The following is a 23,425-nucleotide window of genomic DNA, read 5'->3' on the forward strand; positions in this document are numbered from 1 at the left end:
AATGTGTACAGTAGGGCTGTCAAATTAGCCAAAAAAAATGGTTGGAGGATTAATTACAAATTTCAAATACAGTATATCTGAACTTGAGTTAACGATTCTTGAACTTACATATACACTTAAGTGCTTTTTATTATTATGGTAATGGCAGGCACAGCAAGAATAAACACCAGCAGCAAAAATGAAACAAAACGGTACTCGGCTAAGCCCACCAGCCCTCTGGCCTGCACTACGCGCCAGCCACTTCCCATCTCTGCCGCTCGCGTATGTGGACTTGACTTTCACCAAACAAATCTTTTAATTTTCGCAGATACGCCTCTTCATTGTTTAGAAACGCTACTTTTCCCTGATGGCAACACGAATTAGACGACCTACAAGTCTCCGACAAAGTTTTTAAAGCCAAACAATATCTGCATACTTTTGTCGTATCACCTATGTCCATATATTCAATCTCTTTTTGCTGTTCCATTATTTCACCGAGTAATTTCCGTTTGGTTGTGCTAATGCAGTGGATCTCAACCTGTGGGGCAGGCCTCCCTAAGAGGGCGCAAAGTAACAAAAAGAGGGGCGCGAATATGTGGAAAAAAGAAAACAAGAATCAAAAATATGAAAAAAAATCTGTTGAAACCAAAACAAAATGAACTTAAACTACATTCTGATACTAAAACAATAAATATAAATGTCGATAAAAGTAGGTACAATAAAATGCATCTATATTTCAAAGAAATGTTGGGCGATTAAAACTTATGAAAACTCGGGTTGCAAATACTTAGGTTGAGAAATGCTGTGCTAATGCGACCTTTACTATCAGTTTATTTGAGACTTTCAAATTTGTTGTTTTTTCTTCTACTTATGTCTGCGGATCACAAAGCGCTCACGACGCCCACTTAACACTCTGCCGGAGTCGTGTGCTGCAAACGTATGGTGGCGTCTCTGGCTGGTAAACTGGCACAGGCAGAGCGGTTTAAGGGCGGGTGGAATACGAGTCAGCAAGACGGCGAGAGAAGTAAAAGAGCAGGCAAGAAGCAGGAAGACCTAGAATTTTGGAAGTGTGTGTTGGACAGTGGCAGGGCACCATTAAAATCACGACATTCAAAACAAAATGGCAGTCGACAAGTGTGGACCTGCGCACAAAAAAGTTTTCGAATCCTTTTGTCAGGGTATCAAGTCAAGGTCCACGCCATCCGTCTGCTTTCTTCTCTTTTACAGATGCAGCACTATTCGGCCTTGTTGTGTGTCAAATCAATAGCAATCTAAGACAGAGACCAATTGTGGAATACGGTGTGTTGGGTGACGAGTCTCTTCAATGTCGCCATTTTAAAGCTTTACACTAAAAGGACATTAAGAATGATGATTTTTTTACAATTGCTTCAATGAGAAGGTCTTCGCATTAAACAGTCTGGGATCTTGGGTCTGAAGATGAACTGCTCTGAGTACACTTGGAGACCAAAGTGCAGAGTAGTCGACTTCATCGTGAACGCCGTTCAAAATTATGAAAAGACTGATGGGGGGAAACTGAAGTACAATACGTGTGTATGGGGTAACAACACCAAAATTAGTGCAGGTAAAACAAACATTAGCTTTTGCCTGTTTTTAATAAATCTGAATTATATTTGAATGATGATGTTTGATCTGACAGCCCTAGTGCACAGTAACTAAAATGTTACAGCATTTATCTAAAATGTTCAGTTGAGCATACAGTATATACATGGCACTTGTTTGGCACATTAAAATAATATTTAAAAAGAAAAGTCACAGATCTTAATTACATGCAGGCTTTGGAATGATAAACAGTTACACGTTGGGAAGGCCCAGGACTTGCAGGCTCGTGTTCCTCGGGGTCTCAGTCACACGTCCTTTCTACACACATGGCTATTCCCATGCCACCACCAATGCAAAGGGCAGCCACTCCTTTCTTGCCACCCGTCCTCTCCAGAGCATAAAGAAGTGTAACCAAAATCCGACATCCTGACGCTCCCAGAGGATGGCCGAGGGCGATTGCCCCACCGGAGATGTTAACCTACAGAGAGATGGAAGGGGAGGAGAGAAAAGACATGCATAATGGATGATGTGCAGAGGACACCACCTGTCTTGGTACTTCTTCATATTCAGTTTGTCACAGCTGCTGCCTAAAGTTGAGCAGAATAACCGTCAGGGTCTTGATGCTTTTCATGTAACACTTTTACTTTCTGTATCTTCTCGCAGATAAGTCAGGGCTTGATTTTACTGTATAGTTTCTGGTATTTTATATTGTCGCTCATTTCAGTCGAATGCGGAAAACTTGCGCCATTGGTCCAAGAGATTATGATATGCTAATAATGCCCACCTCAAAAGACCCTCAACAAAATGGTTGACTTCAAGCAGTCATTGCATGTCGGGGATATGTGACAAAGTCCTAAATATGACCTGCCATTGCTGTGTCACTAACATTATGGTGCCTGGAAAGGGGGGGGGGCATTGTAAAAAAAATAAAATAAAATTTCTGCAAATCCCCTTAAAGGAAACCCTTTAGTGTGCACTTTAATCACAACGTCTGAAGTGTTTTGATTTGTAATTGTAAACTGTGAGGGGGAAATCAAGTGACACTTTGTCTTTTATCACCAAACCTGACTGGGGGGCCGCTGTTTTATATTTGTGCTTTCTCGGGATGAGAAAAGGGTCTTGAGGAGCGGGCACAACGTTTAGCATTGTGAACCGATGTCGTCATTTAGAACAACCCAAACACCTTCCTACCTTCTCTGGCTTTAGGCCCAGCTCCTTCACGACTGCCAGCGACTGGGCAGCAAACGCCTCGTTGATTTCAAACAGATCGACGTTTTCCAGTTTCCATCCGGCTTTTTCCACCTCGATGCAAAACAATTACAAGTAAAAATATTTCACAGAAAAGCTGCACTACAGAACACCGTAACAATCGGGGCTCGGAGAGAAAGCCCGACTCACTGCTTTCTTAATGGCTGGAATCGGCCCGGTGCCCATGACGGAAGGATCTATGCCAGCCTGTGCCCAGGAGATGATCTGTGCCAACGGCTGCAAGTTTCTCTTCTTTGCTTCAGACTTGCTCATCAGAACAACAGCTGCTGCTCCATCATTTATCCCTAAATAAAGAAAATGAGCTGGGGTGAAATATCAATATTCAAAAACAAAACTGGAGTCACACCATTGTGTCAACTTGTTCTTCAGAAGGATCCGTTACAAGTCACACTGATTTACAAGTCACACTGATTTATGAAATGCAAACGTCAAACAGACTTTTTTTGTTTGTTGCTCAAGTGATGTAAAGCAGGTCAGCTTTGCTTATTATTTCACATTTAAATAATTACTGTATATATTTAGGGTTCAAGTTCTCCCGCGGACAAGTCAGGGCTTAATTTTTTACCATATAATTTCCAGTATTTTATAATGTCGCTCATATAAATCGAATGGGGAAAACTCACGCGATTGGTCCATTAGAACAATCGAGATGAGAACAGGCCATTCAGCCCCACAAAGCTCGCCCGTCTTATCCACTTAAGAGTTTCTCTCTATTATGTAAAAAAAAATTTGAGACGAGACTTTCTCAGAGAGACGAGATACTTTCACGTCCGGCGAGACAAAACTTTGTGCCAAGAGATTTAACCAGGCCCGGGGCCGGAAATAAAAGACACAGAGTAGATGACAAAGTAGAACGTCATAAAGAATTCAAAATGTTGGCGCGATGCACATGGGGAGCAGGTTAGAGATAATGGAAGTATGATAATTCAAAAGTCTCAAAAAAATGATGGTAAAGATCGCAAATTATTACTCGGTAAAATAAAAGAACGGTGAAAAGAGATCAAATAAATGGTTTGGATTTAAACTAACCCTAAGTCGGAGACAAGTAGATCGTCCAATTTATGTTGTCATCAGGGAAAAGTAGCATTTCTTCCCAATGAAGAGGCGTATCTGCGAGAATTAAAAGATTGGTTGTTTGGTGAAAGTGAAATCCACATACGCTGTCACTCTTGGGTCACACAGTTGCACAAATACACAGGAGATGTTAGAGACAGAAACGTGACTCAGACACTTCATATAAACTAAGGCCTCTTTCAGGAGTGAAACGAGCTCCTGGGGAGCAGGACCCTCAACAGAAGCAGAGGATGGCTTGGGAAGAAGAGAGAGAAGGCAGTGAGACAAAAGGACAGCTGCTGTACAGGCTTTTAAATGTTCGAAACGCCGCATGAGATGATGTACGTCAGCAGCTGATCGAGCAAAGAGGAGGTAAAAACAACAAAAAAATGTTTCCCATTGTATCACCGTTTAAGAGGGTGTCACGGAGGAGCAACTGCATCTCCTTGGAGTGCGTTCAGCCCCCCTCTTCAAAAAAAGTGGGTGGGGTTTGGCGAGCAAAGCCCCCTAGTCGTCTTAAAAAAAAAAAAAAAATCAAGTTTATTGATTTCAGTTTCAGTTTTGAAGGTGTGTAAAGTCTTACTGTCTACCACACTACTTGGTCGCTTATTGCAGGTGGGTGTCGTTCTTTGTGTAAAGAGAAACTTCCTAATGTTTATGTGAAATTTCCCCTTCACAAGTTTCCGGTTGTGTCCCCGTGTTCTTGATGAACTCATTTTAAAATGGTCTCGATCCACTGGACTAATGCCCTTCATAATTTTAAACACTTCAATCAGGTCACCTCTTAATCATCCCCTGCAGCCCTGAATCATCCTATTTGCTCTTCTCTGGACCTCTTCTAGTGCTGCTATGTCTGGTGGGCCCAAAACTGCACCAAGGACTCCAGACGAGGCCTCACCAGTGTGTTATAAAGCTGGAGCAGAACCTCCTGTGACTTGTACTGCACACATCAAGGCGCTATATAACCTGACATACAGTCATGTGAAAACATTAGGACACCCTTTGAAAGCATGTGGTTTTTTGTAACATTTTTAATAAATGGTTATTTCATCTCCGTTTCAACAATACAGAGAGATTAAAGTAATCCAACTAAACAAAGAAAACTGAAGAAAAGTCTTTTCAAGATCTTCTGTAAATGTCATTCTACAAAAATGCCTATTCTAACTGAGGAAAAAGATAGGACACCCTTGCCCCTAATAGCGAGTGTTACCTCCTTTGGCTGAAATAACTGCAGTGAGACGGTTCTTGTAGCCATCTACCAGTCTTCGACATCGGTCTGAGGAAATTTTACCCCACTCCTCAATGCAGAACTTTTTCAGCTGTGAGATGTTTGAGGGGTTTCTTGCACGTACAGCCCTTTTCAAGTCACCCCACAGCATCTCAATGGGATTCAAATCTGGACTTTGACTTGGCCATTCCAGGACTCTCCATTTCTTCTTTTTCAGCCAATCTTTGGTTGATTTACTAGTATGTTTTGGGTCATTGTCATGTTGCATGGTCCAGTTCCGCTTCAGCTTTAATTTTCTAACTGATGGTCTCACATGTTCTTCAAGCACCTTCTGATACACAGTAGAATTCATCGTGGATTCTATGATGGTGAGCTGACCAGGTCCTGCTGCAGCAAAGCAGCCCCAAACCATGACACTTCCACCTCCATGCTTCACAGTTGGTATGAGGTTCTTTTCTTGGAATGCTGTGTTTGGTTTACGCCAAACATGTCCTCTGCTGTTGTGTCCAAATAATTCAATTTTGGACTCATCTGTCCAAAGAACATTATTCCAGAAGTCCTGGTCTTTGTCAACTTTATCTCTGGCAAATGTCAGTCTGGCCTCGATGTTTCTCTTGGAAAGCAAAGGTTTCCTCCTTGCACACCTCCCATGCAAGTTAAACTTGTACAGTCTCTTTCTGATTGTAGAGGCATGTACTTCTACATCAACAGTAGCCAGAGCCTGCTGTAGTTCTCGAGATGACACTTTAGGGTTTTGGAGACCTCTTTTAGCATCTTGCGGTCTGCTCTTGGGGTGAACTTGCTGGGGCGACCAGTCCTGGGCATGTTGGCAGTTGTTTTGAAAGCCCTCCACTTGTAGACTATCTTCCGGACAGTGGAATGGCTGATTTCAAAATCTTTTGAGATCTTTTTAAATCCCTTCCCAGACTCATAGGCTGCTTTTTTCTGAAGTCCTCTGACAGCTCTTTTGTTCTCACCATGGTGCTCACTCTCACTTCAACAGTCAGGAGCACACCAAACTAAATGTCTGAGGTTTAAATAGGGCAAGCCTCATTCAACATGCAGAGTAACGATCTACTAATTATGTGCACCTGGTGTGATATACCTGTGTGAGATCTGAGCCAATTTAAGAGGGAATACATGTGAGGGTGTCCTATCTTTTCCTCAGTTAGAATAGGCATTTTTGTAGAATGACATTTACAGAAGATCTTGAAAAGACTTTTCTTCAGTTTTCTTTGTTTAGTTGGATTACTTTAATCTCTCTGTATTGTTGAAACGGAGATGAAATAACCATTTATTAAAAATGTTACAAAAAACCACATGCTTTCAAAGGGTGTCCTAATGTTTTCACATGACTGTAACTTGTTAGCCTTCTTAATGGCTTCTGAACACTTTCGGGAAGTCGATCGCTTAGAGTCCACTACAACTCCTAAGTCCTTCTCATAAGGTGGACTCTCGATTTTCTGACCGCCCATTGTGTTTTCAAACCTCACATTTTTCCTTCCTATGTGTAATTCTTTACATTTACTGACATTAAATTTAATCTGCCACAAGTCTGCCCAAGCCTGTCTGCTGTCCAAGTCCTTCTGTGATTTATCCATTATCTAACCCACTCTGTCCTAACTACAGGGTCACGGGGGTCTGCTGGAGCCAATCCCAGCCGACACAAGGCGCAAGGCAGGGCGTGTGGTGATTTAACGGATTCCAAATTATCTGCCAATCCACCTCTCTTGGTATCATCTGCAAATGTCACCAGCTTGTTGCTTATATTCCTATCTAAATCATTGTATGTGTAGCACTAGGGTGTTGTACCGTGTTAGCCATTATGAATCTAGTGAGAAGTCAAGCAAAATGACCCCTTTTATTGGCTAACTAAAAAGATCACAATATGTAAGCTTTCGAGGCAACTCGGACCCCCTTCTTCAGGCGAGATGTAATGCGAGTTGCCCTTGCATATTGTAATCTTTTGCTTGACTTCTCACTACATCTCTAAATCATTTCTAGATATTAAAAATAGCAGCGCCCCCAGCACTGACCCCTGCTGGTCACCACTCTTAACATCGGCCAATTCTGATTGAGTTCCTCACACCATCACCCTCTGTGTCTGAGCCAATTCTGCACCCATCTAAGAGATTACGAGATGCTAACATTCTGCCCACCTGAGAGAGTAACCACAGCCACACAGTATTTAATACCCAAATTATTCCAAAGCGACGTTTGCACTGTTTTGTGCGTTTTGTGTCTCATGCACCTTTATCATAACATCATCCCTTATCTATTCTGATCAGAAGAAAATATGAAGCTGGTTTTAAATTCAAAGTCGTTGAAGAGCCGAAAGACATTGGTAACTGCGCTGCTGGGACAAAATTCAATGTGCCTGAGAAACTGGTGCGAGACTGGAGGAGGCAAGAAGATCGTAGTTTTGAACAGGGGTCTGATTTTTGGGGTTTCAAGGCCTGACTTATATGCGAGTATATATACGGTACACCTACACGACCGCTCAAAACTTTTAGAACACCTCACATGCAGTTAAATGTCTTAATGTGTCATGAAATCAAGGCATAGAACAAATAAAAAATGGCCCATAAAACTAAGTCGAGCAATGGTTAAGGGTACAAAAATGGTATTCAAGTCTTGGATTCCTCAAAGTGGCCTGCGTCTTTTCTGACATAACAGCCAAACTGTGGTCACCCGGTTGGTTCAGAAGGCCAGTCACTCTGAGCAGATCAGACCACCGCACTTCCTCCTCCATGTTTGACAGTTGGGTGTCTCCCACTCGCCTGCCTATAAGACCCCACATTTGGATTCATCGCTCCATTAAGACGTTCTTCCAGTCTGCAGGAGGCCACAGCCCTGATTTCAAGGCCCCTGGTTCATCCTTTAAGGGGTGGCTTTCTTTGTGCCAAAACCTGCAGCCCATTCTTTCCAGAGACCCTTGAGGTTGGTGTGATGACCGTGTTCAAAAAGAGTGCCGCAGATTCTCCATAGGATGAAGATCAGGGTGTTTGACTTGGCCACCTTTCTGTTGGTGGGCTTATCCCAGTGTCGCATTGGCCTTCCGCTTAGGGTTGTTGTCATATTGAAAGATGAATCTTCTCCATGGCCGCAGTAGGTTCGTAGCAGTGTGGAATGAGTTCTCCTGCAGTCCTCTGTGTGGTCTTTGTGTCCAACCGTTGCCCCTTCAACTCAGCACATCCCCCATAGCACGACGCTGCCACCGCCATATTTCACTGTTCTTGAGGCCTGGGCGGTGGTAGTTTTATGCCACACATCCCTCTTTGAAGTTCTCTTTTGGTCTCATCAGACCCTAAAGTCCTCTCCCTCATCTTAGCTGGGGGGGTCTTTCTCATGCTTTGTAGCAACTGCCATACGTGCTTTTGTGTGGACGTTCTTAAGGAATGGCTTCTCCTGGAGAGCTCTAGAAATTGTGGACCCCCTTGCACCTTCACGCCACTTCTGGTCAAAGAGCACTGCGGACCTCTGAAAGCGATGGTTGGATTTTTAGTGGCCTCCCTCACCAGTCGATGTCTCGCTCTGATGTTTGGTTTGGAGGGATGGACTGCTCTGGTCAGAGTCGGGGGGCTGTGATGAACCGTCCACTTTCGGATGATGGCAACGGGACATTCAGCACCTTTGATATTTTTTGGCAATTCAGTGAGTTTGTTGCTCACATCAGCAGATGCTTGTTTGTCTTCATTTGTGCAGTGATTGCCCAACAAAGATTACCGCCTTACAAAGGGGGGCTTCTAATATACAAGGACTGATAAATAGGACCTCATTGTTTAATTCTGTCTGTCAAATGTCACCTGTGTGATTCATTTGTGCAAACGTGGAGCTTCCAAAGCACAGACGTGTAAATGCTTGGGCAAACACGGACTGTGGAGTTTGACTCCTTCAGTTAAAAATCAACAGAAAATGGTGGATTTCAGCTTTGGAAACGTATTGTGTAAGGGGCAGCCGGCAGCCCACCACTGCCGGGACGTCTAAAAGATGGAAGGCGGCTGCTTTAGGGCACTGCCTCCCTCCCACAACGCTAACTGGCAGCTCCCTTGGTTTACAGCGGTGCCCCAGATTCCCACAGGGCATCATGGGACTTGGAGTTTGACATTGCAGCCCTGCTGGATGCCACCAGGGGGTGCTGTGGATGTGGCATATGGCAGGACGTCTCCGCCTGACCCGGCAGTGTTTGCAGACCACGTGGGCAGAGGGGCAGGACAGGAGTGGCCTCACAGAAATGTGCCAGAGTCGGGTGGGTGGTGGACAAAGCTGGCTGGGAGGTGCGTAGGAGTATAAGACAATAAAAAAAAAAGAACGGCCTGTTGTAAAAAGTATTTACTTGTGGCTGTGGGAAACTATTGTGAAGCATTTCTCTGAATAAAAGAAGATCTTTGTACTTTTAACTCGTGCCCTGTGCCTGCTGTGTGGGGTTTGGGGAGCACCGGTGCCCTCTAGTGTCCACAGTTGTTACAGCAGAAGAGTTCACATTGAAAATAGTAAATAAATATGTGGACAAATCGTTTGTCCTGCAGAACATTATGACGACTTTCAAGGGGACTGAATACTTTGTCACGCCACTGTAATTTAGCATTAGTTTGGAATAATAAAAGCCCCAATTCAATGCACGGTGGTCCAATGTGTTGTATAACAATAAGACTTTGAGGGGGCAAATCATTTTATAAAGGGGTCCAGACTTTTCTTTCCTCTCAGATTGTTTGCCATTAAAAAACACAACCCACCTGAAGAGTTTGCCGCTGTCACAGATCCCGAGCCGTCTTTCACAAAGCAGGGCTTCATTTTAGTCACAGCGTCCAGCGTGCATCCATGGCGGGGAAATTCGTCAGCCGTAAGTTCAACTGCATGGCAAGAAAGAACAAAAAAAAAAAACAGAGCAGAATTAACAACAGCGATGTGTTCTCTCTTACTGGAGAACTGGAATGGTGGCTGCACAGCAGGCCTCTCCTAGCCCTGGGCCAGGCTGCTTCTTGCATTGCTTTGGTGGTTTAATGATAACATAAAGCGGACCTTACTGCAAAGTAGCAAATTATTAAGGAATCGACAACAAGCACTGCAGCATAGAAAACAGAAGAGGGAATCTGGAGACGAACCTCAAAAAGGCTGTAAAACACTTGAGAATCCCGACGACGCTTCCTGGGGCTGCTCTTACTTACAATTAGTGCCACCATTTAAAACGGTAATAGTAACCCAAAAGATTAAAATAAAAAGAAAAATCATGTTATTACAAAAACACGGGCTGACACCTAAGTGATCAACGTAGACATCGGCGTTCACATCTACTGTGAAGTATTTTTGCAATGTATGTAGTAATAAAATGCATTGCATTTTGTCGCTCCAGCAGATGACGCATCACAAACCTTTATAGTAATAAAATGCATTTGTCGCTCCAACAGATGACGCATCACAAACCTTTATAGTAATAAAATGCATTGCACTTGTCATTGCAGCAGATGACGCATCACAAACCTTTATAGTAATAAAATGCATTTGTCGCTCCAACAGATGGCGCATCACAAACCTTTATAGTAATAAAATGCATTTGTCGCTCCAACAAATGTTGCATCACAAACATTAACAGTGGTTTTAAGAATCCCATGTCAAACAGCATAACAGAGACATATGCATCGCTTTATTTACTCCAACAGATGGCACATCACCAACATTTGCTGTAATAAAATGCACTGCATTTGTCACTCCAACAGATGGTGCATCTCTTATACACCATTTGGTATGGGATTTGTAAAATCTGTGCTAATATTTGGGATATGCCATCTGTTGGATAACCGAGGCACGGCAACCAGATGGATACACAGACACTTGTCCATTTATTGTATTATTTATTTTAATAGGAATGGGGGTTTCCCAGAACAGTCACTATGGCGTCCCCTTAAAGGCAATGGCCATAAGGGGATAACGGCTGTAAAATTTGCTTGGGCAAGAGGCAGGAAAATCATTAAAATATCCGGGAATATTCAACCCGACAGGTAAATAAATGCCTTGGTCAGGAAGTGCTACCCAATCACTGACTTAGGATGGGAGTTACGTGGAGACGGAGTCAGGCATTATTAAAATGTTTGTAACTGGAACGTCACACAAAACACAAAACAAACATGCAATGTTATTATTTTGTCCAAAAACAAGGATGCGCAAGATGACGTTTATGTTCTTTGTTTAGAAAAATAGCATAAAAAAATGGCATGAAAAAAGCTCTTACTGTTTGCACGTTAAAATGCCGATGGAAATAGTAAACCAGTTGAAACAAATCACAGCCAGCGACATAAATGACAGCCAGTGAGGCATCTTGCGAATCTGCAATCCTCTGTGCCATCTTTGTCTCACCCTGATTAGAAGTTTGAAAGCAGTGCGGCAGCCGGGCTTTTCATCTCGCTGTGCCACAAATTAGAATGGGAGCCTCATTTTGGGGGGCTTTAGGGACAAATCGACCAACATCTCTAAATGGCTCACACGTGTGTCTGCCTAAATATTGGCAAGGACTGCAAAAGTGTGCGCTTAAACCTCCATTTCTCCTAGGAGAGACCCCCATCACCTCCATCCGGAATAAGCAGTTTGTGGATACAGTCGTGGCCCAAAGTCCTGAGAATGACACCAAGTGTTGGATTTCACAAAGTCTGCCGCTTCAGTGTTTCTAGATCTTTCTGTCAGAGGTTTCTCTGGTAGACTGAAGTAGAATCACAAGCAGTTCAGAAGTTGCCAAGACTTTTATAGACAATGACGTGACGTTCATGCAAAGAGTCCAGATTTGCAGTGTTGGCCCTTCCTTCTTTTTCAAGACCTCTGCAATTCACCCTGGCATGGTGTCTGTCCATCAACTTCTGGGCCCAATCCTGACTGATGGCAGCTGCCCATTCTTGCACAATCAATGCAGGGAGTTTGTCAGAATCGGTGGGTTTTTGTTTTGAGGATTGACCACAAGTTGTCAATGGGGAGTTTCCTGGCCATGGACCCCAAATTTCAATGTTTTGTTCCCCGAGCCACTTAGTTCTCACTTTTGCCTTATGGCCTGGTGCTCCATCATGCATTGTTGGGTCACCAAACTGTTCTGTTGGGAAAGGTGGCTCTCGGAGGATGTTTTGGTCCCATTCTTTAAATGAATTATAATTGGGGGGAAGAAAAAATGTGTGTCATTCTCAAAACCTTTGACCACGGCTGTACAGATGGATGTCACTTTTGTTTAACATTCCTCATCTGCTGGCTGGTGGGACTCTAGAAATTTGAAACTCCTTCCCAAAAGTAAGCAGAGAAATCCAATAGGTTTCAGACATTGACTTCTTCACTGATCGTGAATGTGGCCTTTCAGTGAGTGTCTTAGTTCTTTGGGCCAACTCCAAAATCCTGGAGCCCGACGATGTTTTATTCACTATTAGCAGGCAACTGAACAAACCTTTCATTGAGGGAACCTGGATGGGCACAATCTCCTTTTCAAAGTATCCGCCTTTCTGCGCAGCTTCTGCTTTGTTCTGGGACTGCACGGCAAATTGGTCCTGAGCCTGGCGACTCACGCTCCACTGCTTGGCCACATTTTCAGCTTTGAGACAGACAGAGAGAGCAAAAAAAAAAAAAAAAGACAATGGAGTTACATAACGGCTTCTCTTAAATAGTCACAGTAAAGGGACAAACCCTCGGAGACAAAGTCATGGGTATCAAATAAATAAAATATCCATCAGTTATCCAACAACTCTATTATCCTAGCTACAGGGTCACGGGGGGTCTGCTGGAGCCAATCCCAGCCAACACAGGGCGTAAGGCAGGAAACAAACCCTGGGCAGGGTGCCAGCCCACCACAGGGCACACACACACACACACACACACACACACCAAGCACACACTAGGGACAATTTAGAATCACCAATCCATCTAACCGGAGCACCCGGAGGAAACCCACGCAGACATGGGGAGAACAAGCAAACTCCTCGCAGGGAGGACCCAGGAAGTGAACCCCGGTCTCCTAACTGCGAGGCTAAATGAAATAAACAAATGAAATTCAAATTCCTGCCAAACAGACGGACGCGGCTCACAAAGCTGGAACTTTCAAAGTGTCTGTCATTAATGATTCAAAACACGGCTCTACACAGACTGAGGGATGAATTGAACATCACTAGCCAAGCGTGGTTGTGAAAATTTTGCAAGAATAACAGCGTTAATGAAATGATGATGGGGGAGAGGAGAACATCACACGTTACAGTAAGAAAGGAGATTATTTTAATAAGTAGTGACTTGTGAGAGGACTCGGTGTTAGAGAAGTCACATGATTAGTATGAAATATTATTATAGTCACTTACCGTTGTCACGCATGCGCGAGTAGGAGGCCGCGGACGGACCCGAAATCGCTCAAGGGCGTTCGCGGTAGGGAATGGCGGGGTACTAACCTTTCTGCTCTCTCTTCCAGGAAAAAAGACGCTCCGCCACCTTAACCTGACCGCACCACGTCCACTTCCGCCCTTCCTCCGCCATCTTCCCTGACGTCAGGAATCCCGTCATCCCTCACGCCTCCTTCCCAGCATTCCTCCACTTCCGGCTCCTCCTATATAAAAATGGCCGCCGACGCATGTGAAGGCGTCGTGCGTATGAACAATTGTTTTTTTGTTTATAAAAGTTGACCTTGGTTTGTTTACTTATTTACAGTATACGGGGCCGGAAACCCCAACCCTTTACGCTGTCTTTGTCCTTATTTTACACCGTATATACTCGCTCTTAAGTTCTCCCGCGGAGAAGTCAGGGCTTGATTTTGCCATATAATTTCCGGTATTTTATTATGTCGGTCGTGTAAGTCGAACGCGGAAAACTCCCGCTATTGGTCTAAGAGATTATGATATGCTAACACCCACCTGAGACAGTAACCGTAGAGGACACAGCCTTTTGTTTTCTATGTACTGTGCCTACGTGACCACACGGTATTTAATACCCGAACAATTCCGAAGTGATGTTTTGTGTGTTTTGTGTCTCATACACTTTTATCGTAAGAGCATCCCATATCTACGACCAGAAGAAAATATGAAGCTGGTTTTAAATTAAAAGTCGTTGAAGTGGTGAAAGAAATTGGTAACTGCGCTTCTGCAGCAAAATTTGATGTATCTGAGAAACTGGTGTGAGAGTAGAGGAGGCAAGAAGATGTCCAAAAAAAAAGAAAAAGTACATTTTGAACGGCGTATAAGTCGGGGTCTGATTTTATGATCGATTTTTCAAGTTTCCAGACCCGACTTATACGCGAGTATGTACAGTAATTACAATACAGAGTGTAACGTGAACAGGTTAGCAGAACATATTGGATAAGGAGAGAAATGCAGGGCACATGTAAGTCAGTATGTGTGAAGTGTGGCCATCAGGTAATGGAGTATATCGACGTCTATAAGAATTGTCGGAAAACACTTGTTGCATAAACGTTACTGTCAGCGAAAATTATTCCCCTGTGTGTAACAGTAATAAGTTTATATGTTTAATATATCACTGTGCTCTGAAAAAAATATATTTTATAAATCTGTTTCTTCTCACGTGTACAGCTAAAGGCCAGATTTAGCACACAGGGGCTCATCACTTAGAACTGCTAGGCAAGCATTAAAAGACAAGAAAGGGACAACTACGAAAATGGGCAATGTACCATTTCTGTGTGTCAGAGTCAGCATGACATTGGATCCTCTCTTTGCCTTGTTTGGAATGGCATGATTTACCTAAGTGAGGGCCTGCACATTGAGAAAGAGTATAAAGCCTGGGAACATTGCCTGGCACACCTTTGAAACCGACGGACGGATGGGAGATAACGTCATCCAATCCGGAAAATCCTTCCAGTGCAGCAACGAAAATGGCAGACTCTATACAATCGAGCTCCCACCTCTGTAAAAAAGTCTTACTATGGCTTCCTTGTCTGTAATGCCGCGTAAATCATCATTAAAGAAAGCCAAGTTATTTTCTCTTATGTGATTTCTTACCGCTGTATCATTATGGGAAAGGGTATCGCCTTTTAATATTATATCTATATAGTTTCGGGTTACTTAAGACGCCGCAATTAAAAGCACCTCCTATCAGAAAACAGTAACCCACAAGTACCTGTACGTTTAACCTGAGTTTCGATGCAACTCTGGGGAATGTAGTGTACAACTGGCCATGGGTAAAAACAGGGCCTGACAAATAAACTCCAATGTTATTAAATCTTTGTCCTTGAGACTTGGTGATAGTCGCACAATATGCTAAATGAATGGGGAATTGCCTACGCCATAATATAAAGGGGATATCTTGTTTTGAGTTGTCAGTGTTATGGAATCCCTGCTGTTTTTCCATCGTAATATTTCTTGTTGTCTGGCAGTTTGCTGCTGCTCTTCAGAAACGTTGCGTGTGTAATTAGTTTTTCACTCACTGTCGAGGGGCAAGACTTGCTGCCACTGATCTTCAGATAATGTCGCTCTGTGGTTTGTCATACGTTGTCTTTGTTCTTCTAAGGCATATTTCCTGTGCTGGTTGGTCTGGCGTGATGTCGATGTCTCTATTTGTGTGCATTGATCTGAGTATGCAGGCCGGCGAGAGCGTTTCTGTTGGTGACCGATAGGCTGTATATGTCTTTTCATTTTATCAGGAGGCTTACATTGAAGTGAAGGAAAGAGGAGGTGTAAAATGGTAGTGTCATCATGCAGTTTCGGTCAATAAAGTATGCACCAAATAAACAGTCAAACACCACAGTCAATAATCGGTCACATTGAAGAACTGAAGACTTGAGGATAAGCCTAGGAGCAAAACCCTGTCAGGAGCATGGATTCTTTGCTATTATTATGGAGAAATACAGTAGTTGTGGCAACCGTTGTTTATATTGAACACAGACGGACACAAGCAAAATAACATAAGAATGTGTCAACCTGACAATAAATTACTTCAGCAGAGACATAAAACACAAAGTCAAAGTCATAAAAATCGTGTGGATTACTAAACAAAGTGATACACACCATCTGGCCATTAGGGCTGAGGGATACATCAAATATACTCGATACATGTCGGTGAATGACAATGTTGCGCACATCAACTACAAATGCTTATTTATTTTATATATATATATTCAATTTTATTCAACTTGTCTCGGTCAAATTCTGCAATCATTTTTTTACCCACTTTTACCGAACCGATTTCCTTCAAACTTTGCATGCATGCTGATCTCCGGTGACAGTGAAACGTTTCATCAGTTTTGACCCGGGATCGGTACGTTAATTACGTCATTTCCTTATCTTATACTTTTAGCGATTACACATTTATATATAGTGCTTTTAGCAAACACACATACGAGGGATGTTCAAAACGTTTCCACACTTTTATATTTTCATTGGAAACGGTGAAGGCAAAAACATTTTTTTGCTGATGGCATTAAAAAGTTGGTATGACGCTGGGAAAATTGCATTGCAAAGGAAGTTGACTTGTGTAGAAAAGTGATGAGATTTGCTTTTGAAATTCTTAATAAATAATTTTAAAAAGTGTGGAAACTTATTGAACGTCCCTCGTACATATGAAGAATTAGCGGTGTTGGTCAAGTGGTTAGCGTGTTGGACTTTTGATCACTAATGTAGACAAATTAATTATAAAATAAATCATTTAGATTAATTGAAGTTTGGTCAAATTACATTAATATTAATTTTACTTTATATTTAATTATACTTACTTTATATTTAATTACTTTAATATTAATTAATATACAATAATATGACTGTTAAGCAGCACTGGTCTAGTGGTTAGCGTGTTGGGCGTTCAATCTAAGGGTTTAAAGTTTGAGGCCAATGTACGCAAAATATTTTTTTTTGTTTTTTATTTTTACTAGTTTTTCATCATTTATATACAAATTTGCCGAAATGCTCTTTTCAGTGATTTGGCAATTACCGGCTCAGTGGATGAAGTGTTGGTCCTTTCTAAGAAAGACTGAAAGTTTGATTCTCCAGTAGACAAACGCACCTGTCCAGCACTTCACACGTGTGATGTTTCTCTGTGGTTACGATTTTCTGAAATGAGAGATGAACCTGAATGAATGTGACGTTTCACTTTACGATCGTAGGTTCGATTCCACTCTGTCGTTAACGTCCTTTCTGTCCAATCACCTGCCCCCACCCAAATCAAAGACTGTGTGCCACTAGGGTGGCTAAGAAATATATTAAATTTTTAAGCAACACAATTTTATTCAAAAATGCACTAAAAGGTAAAAAAATAAGATTTTGTTGGTCAAAGACAATACAATTTATTTTTGTATAGCCCAAAATCACACATGTGACTAAAAATAAAATTGTGAGGCACCCATAAAATAATTAATTTAATTCAATTAAAACGCATAGATTCCTTAAAAGATTCCGAAAAAAATATGTTTTAGAATTTGAAACTTTGTCCAATTGTAACCATTATCCTACATACTTTAATCACCTTTCATATGACGTGTTATTTTCTTTCCATAGTAAAGCTGGTTAGAAATGTCACTTTAACGGATCTATGCGTTTTCATTGAATTAAATTAATTCTTTTATGGGCGACTTACGATTTCATTTTTAGTCACATATGACCAACAAAATCTTAGTACAAGAAAAAAAAATGTATTTTTTACTTTTAGGGCATTTTTGAATAAATACTAGTGTGCTTTTAAGCCCCCTGTGTGCTTCAGTGTCTTGGAGGACATTAACAAGGATTAAAATAAATAAATAAATAAATAAATAAGACATTCCCCGTCTCACTTTCACAAAGTGTTCACACATCCGCACTGCAGTCCTACAAGTTCTTAGCCTGCCCTGTCCATTTTCCTGGTGTATCGCCTCTACAGTAGCATTTGTTCATTCATTGCCTTAAATCTAGACAATCACTGGAGCATTATGGGAAAGTCTGCAATTTGCAAAAGGAGCTTAAAAGAACCTCAGAAACAAACCTGCACATTCTTCATTACCTGTTATGCCCATGTGGTACTGGTGGAAGGCGTCTGTCAAGCCGTCAGAAATCATGGTGTCCTGTAATGGAGTATCGCCCATTTTGTGTCCAGATCTTATGTGTATCGCATGGGGTGTCTGGAAGAAAGAGAGTGATAGGATACAATATAGACGACCATTTTATATAAGCTGCCCTTTTCTTTCTTTTAATGGGTCATGATCCCTTGCTTACTACTTCTTTTCGTAAGTTTACACTCATGGCTAAGATATGAGGGGGTACCCAAAAATAACCAGAATTGTTTTAATAATTTTTACTTAGTAAAACTCTAATCTCCTTTAAAGGATTCTCCATGTGAATGAATGCACTCGTCCCAATGGTTTTCCCACTTGTGGAAACATTTCTGGAATTGTTGAAGAGAAACTTTGTGTCCAAGGCCTACAGGGATTTTTCTTTGACTTCCTACACGGTACAGAAACGCTTTCCTTTGAGTTCTTTTTTTTCCTAAGCGGGAACAAGAAAAAGCCGAATGAAGCAAAGATCAGGCGAGTAGGGAAGATGGCAAGAACTCCAACACACACAAGTCAATTCAGAAATCATCCATTTAATCATCCATTGACGATCTTCGTAAATTGCATTGCGAACTTTTTCAAAATTTTCATCATTCCTAATTGTGGAAGGACGGCCAGTGACATTTCCCCTCATTTGAAATGAGAAAACCACTCATAGACCTGTGGTTTACTTAATACTTCCTCTTTAACAGCAGTTTCAAGCCTCACTACAGTTTCAGCAGCTGTTTTCCCTAAGAGAAAACTAATTTTAATGCAGACTCGCTGTTCTTTATGATCACCCGTCACAAAAATCACAGAACACGTCACGTTTAATAAGCACCAAGAAAAACCGACACAGAATGGCGAACGAACAATACAGAGGAACACCAGATGGCAGACTGAAACAGAATACTGTAAGTATGCTACACCTAGCGGTGAAATTAACAACTAAATCGAGATTGCACACCAGGTACAGACTCCGGATATTTATGGGTAACTCCTCGCACTTTTGAGAGTGTTTGACAGAACAGGATCACAAAGACAGTTACATGTTAAAATGTCAGATCATTTTCCAACCCGCTTAATCCATACCGGGACCTCGTGGGTGAGACGTTACTAGAGCCTATCCCTGCTAGCATAGGCCGCAAGGCAGGATCGAACACTGGACAGGGTGCCAGTCCATCAAAAGCTGAGCACACACTAGGGCTGAATGTCTAAACCAGAGTACCAGGGGGAATCCTACACAACCAGGGGAGAACGCAGGGAGGACCCAGGATTTCTTACTGCGAGCTAACAGTCAGTCCTACCGTTACGCCACCATGTTAAAACGATTAATCAAAATATTTAAGGTCATCCAAACATTTGCTGGATTTTAGTGCTTAATGTATTAATGAATTTGAGACATTGTGGCATTTCATTTTGATTTGACATACCTAATTAATCCCCGAAAGGAAACGGTCTTTTTGATTTTGTACTAGAAAGAGAAAAATTCTCATTTTTTGCAAGGGACACTACTAGTAAATCAGGTATGGCTGCAAGCTGCTTTTCGTATTACATGGCCAAGCCAGAATTCACAAGTAAGGCAACCCAGGAGGAGCAGGAATGACCCTCCAAACATTGAGTTTCCCAAGCTGTGCTGAATATAAATCAAGGGTGTCACACACATGCACATGGGAGGCAGTTAAAGGGTCTGAATGAGGGGAATTCCATGTCAGACCAGGGGGTGGCAGAGTGTACTGACCCCTCCTCTCTTTCCACTGCAGGCCGATGACAGGAAATTACACCTGGCCCTGATGACGTCACTTCCTATCCTCTCCTTTAAAACTGCCATCTTTGCCTCATCTGGGCTCAAATCTGCACTCAGTTGTACACAACACTTAACTCTTCTGCAGATAGGAAACAATATAAGGGTGGCTGCCCCAACTTTTTTTGTGGCTCACTTGTCTCTTTTTTGACAAGGGATAATATGCTCCGAATCAGTAATGTATTAATGACGCCACATCTGGGGAACTCAGTGCAGCTCAGCTCACCTCAAAATGAAAGGTCAGCAGAGAAGACTAAAGGGCCTGACCTGCTACACCAAGCTAAGGGAATGAAACCTCTTTAGTGTTGTACATGGAAGACAGTGTGAGGACATAAACTTAATAAGTTATAGCGTAATGAAAATTGCATAATTAGATTTGGACCACCCTGTGTGTGTGTGTATATATATATATATATATATATATATATATATATATATATATATATATATATATATATATATATATATATAGTGTAGTGACCAGAAAAAGTTCTGGGCTGTTGTTTTAACGTCTCTAATGTTCAGGGTGACTTAGACATGTGGTGAATTATCTTGGTTGTTATGCACAGTAAATGCGTAGGTCGTTGTTTGCTCACAGGCTTGGTGTATGGACGCACACTAGATAGATAGATACTTTATTAAAAGCGCTCCGTATTCTGAACTAGAGCAACAACCTATCAAGCAGCATCTTTTTCATTAAATTCAATGCATATGTATTGCTGAATAATTCTGGATAATGTTTAGTTAATTATTGAAGGCTTCCTGATGGATATCTTTGTCAGTTTTTACCCACGTCGCACGGATGGCACAACCATATATATATATATATATATATATATATATATATATATATATATATATATATATACTGCTCAAAAGAATTAAAGGAACACTTTTAATCAGAGTATAGCATAAAGTCAATGAAACTTATGGGATATTAATCTGGTCAGTTAAGTAGCAGAGGGGTTGTTAATCAGTTTCAGCTGCTGTGGTGTTAATAAAATTAACAACAGATGCACTAGAGGGGCAACAATGAGATGACCCCAAAACAGGAATGGTTTAACAGGTGGAGGCCACTGACATTTTTCCCTCCTCATCTTTTCTGACTGTTTCTTCACTAGTTTTGCATTTGGCTACAGTCAGTGTCACTACTGGTAGCATGAGGCGATACCTGGACCCTACAGAGGTTGCACAGGTAGTCCAACTTCTCCAGGATGGCACATCAATACGTGTCATTGCCAGAAGGTTTGCTGTGTCTCCTGCACAGTCTCAAGGGCATGGAGGAGATTCTAGGAGACAAGCAGTTACTCTAGGAGAGCTGGAGAGGGCCATAGAAGGTCCATAACCCATCAGCAGGACCAGTATCTGCTCCTTTGGGCAAGGAGGAACAGGATGAGCACTGCCAGAGCCCTACAAAATGACCTCCAGCAGGCCACTGGTGTGAATGTCTCTGACCAAACAACCAGAAAGACTTCATGAGGGTGACCCAAGGGCCCCATGTCCTCTAATGGGCCCTGAGCTCACTGCCCAGCAGCATGCAGCTCGATTGGCATTCGCCATAGAATACCAGAATTGGCAGATGCACCACTGGTGCCCTGTGCTTTTACAGATGAGAGCAGGTTCACCCTGAGCATGTGACAGAAGTGAAAGGGTCTGGAGAAGCCATGGAGAACATTATGCTGCCTGTAACATCATTCAGCATGAGCAGTTTGGTGGTGGGTTAATGATTGTCTGGGGAGGCATATCCATGGAGGGTCACACAGACCGCTACAGGCTTGACAAAGGCACCTTGGCTGCCATTAGGTATCAGGATGAAATCCTTGGACCCATTGTCAGACCCTATGCTGGTACAGTGGCTCCTGGTGCACGACAATTCCTGGCCTCATGTGGTGAGAGTATGCAGGCAGTTCCTGGAGGATGAAGGAATTGATACCATTGACTGGCCACCACACTTTCCTGACCTAAATCCAATAGAACACCTCTGGGACATTATGTTTTGGTCCATCCAATGCCACCAGGTTGCACCTCAGACTGTCCAGGAGCTCAGTGATGCCCTGGTCCAGATCTGGGAGGAGATCCCCACAACACCATCTGTCATCTCATTAGAAGCATGCACCGATGTTGTCAGGCATGTATACAAGAACACAGGGGCCATACAAAGTGCTGCGTACAATTTGAGTTGCTGCAATTAAATTTTGGCAAAATGGACTAGCCTGCCACATAATTTTTCACTCTGATTTTTGGGCGTCTTTGAATTCAGGGCTCTGTAGGTTGATCATTTTCATTTCCATCAAGCGATGTGGCATCCTTTCGTTCCTAACACATTACCCAGTCTATATCAGTATAGATATCCAGGAGGATTTCTTTTTCCCATTGAGATCTGATGTGTTTTCAAAGTGTTCCTTTAATTTTTTAAGCAGTTTATATATATATATATATATATATATATATATATATATTATATATATATATATGCATAAAGAGAGAGAGAGAAAGAGAGAGAGAGAGAGAGAAATACACTAGCTGTCCCCACAGCTCTGCCCACATAATAGTCAAACAACATTTATTTCTGCAGCACATTTTCATACACATGATGTAGCTCAAAGTGCTTTTACATGACGAAGAAAGAGAAAAAAGACAAAATAAATTATTTAAATTAGGGAACACTAATTAACATAGAGTAAAATTAAGGTCCAATGGCCAGGGAGGGCAAAAAAAAATCCAGACGGCTGGAGAAAAAAAACAGACAGACATATTATATATACAGGGAGTCCTCGGGTTACAACCTTTCGATATACAACGTTTCGAGTTTACAACGCTCACTCCCATAAAACTTAAAAAAATTGAGACATGAGTGTTTTGGCTTACGCCATTAGCGTCGTACTTACAGACTACGTGGGTCAACTAGTTTGGTTGCATGCAGCAAAAGAATATGCAGTAACGCAGCGTATGAGCGAGGGAGTTGGCGAACTAGTTTTGTTGCGTGCGGAAGAAGTGTTCTGTTTGTGTGGCTTTGTTTGGCAACTTTGTGGCCCTTATCACGGCTCCTAAACGAAAGTCAGAGTCTGGTAGTGTTTCGAAGAAGAGGAAAGTCATAATGATGGAAGTAAAATTAGACATTGTAAAGGGATCAGAACGAATAAAGGAAAGAACATTTTTTTACACTAATTTTTTGTCATTTTTTCTGTTACTACAGTACAGTATATTTATGTCCTTTTCCTTTTTCTGTGGCTTAGTTGTGTTTTTATGTTCAAGATTATGATTTTGCAAATGTGTTAGGATAGGTAAGTGACTTAGGCTAGGGTGTGTTTCGACTTACACCAAAATTCGGGTTACATCACTGTTGCAGGAACAGAACTGTGTCGTAACCCAGGACTCCCTGTATATATAGATACAGAGATCTACATGTTTTTTCATTCTTTATTTCACCTTGTGCAAATTCTTGTATTAGGAATTTGTGAGTTTTCGCATACCCGTTAGGGCCAAAGCACACCATTATACAGCCCCACCCCAGGACAACTGCAGGTTAATGGCCTTGCTCAAGGGCCCAGCAGCGTAGGACCTCTTTTGACAGTAATGG

General features: G+C 42.0%; 1 protein-coding gene across 1 annotated transcript in view; it reads right to left on the minus strand.

The window, feature by feature from the left end:
• Positions 1-867: 867 nt before the first annotated feature.
• Positions 868-23,425, minus strand: part of acat2 (acetyl-CoA acetyltransferase 2) — a 32,681-nt gene continuing 10,123 nt past the window's right edge. Inside the window, exons 4-9 of the mRNA XM_039737957.1 lie at positions 18,014-18,131; positions 12,507-12,650; positions 9,826-9,942; positions 2,938-3,092; positions 2,731-2,841; positions 868-2,017 (exon numbers count right to left, since the gene is read on the minus strand). Coding sequence (XP_039593891.1) covers positions 1,841-2,017; positions 2,731-2,841; positions 2,938-3,092; positions 9,826-9,942; positions 12,507-12,650; positions 18,014-18,131 — 822 coding nt within the window. The 3' untranslated portion in view covers positions 868-1,840. The remainder of the gene's footprint in view (positions 2,018-2,730; positions 2,842-2,937; positions 3,093-9,825; positions 9,943-12,506; positions 12,651-18,013; positions 18,132-23,425) is intronic.

Source organism: Polypterus senegalus, chromosome 16 (assembly GCF_016835505.1).
Source record: "Polypterus senegalus isolate Bchr_013 chromosome 16, ASM1683550v1, whole genome shotgun sequence".
NCBI lineage: Eukaryota > Metazoa > Chordata > Cladistia > Polypteriformes > Polypteridae > Polypterus > Polypterus senegalus.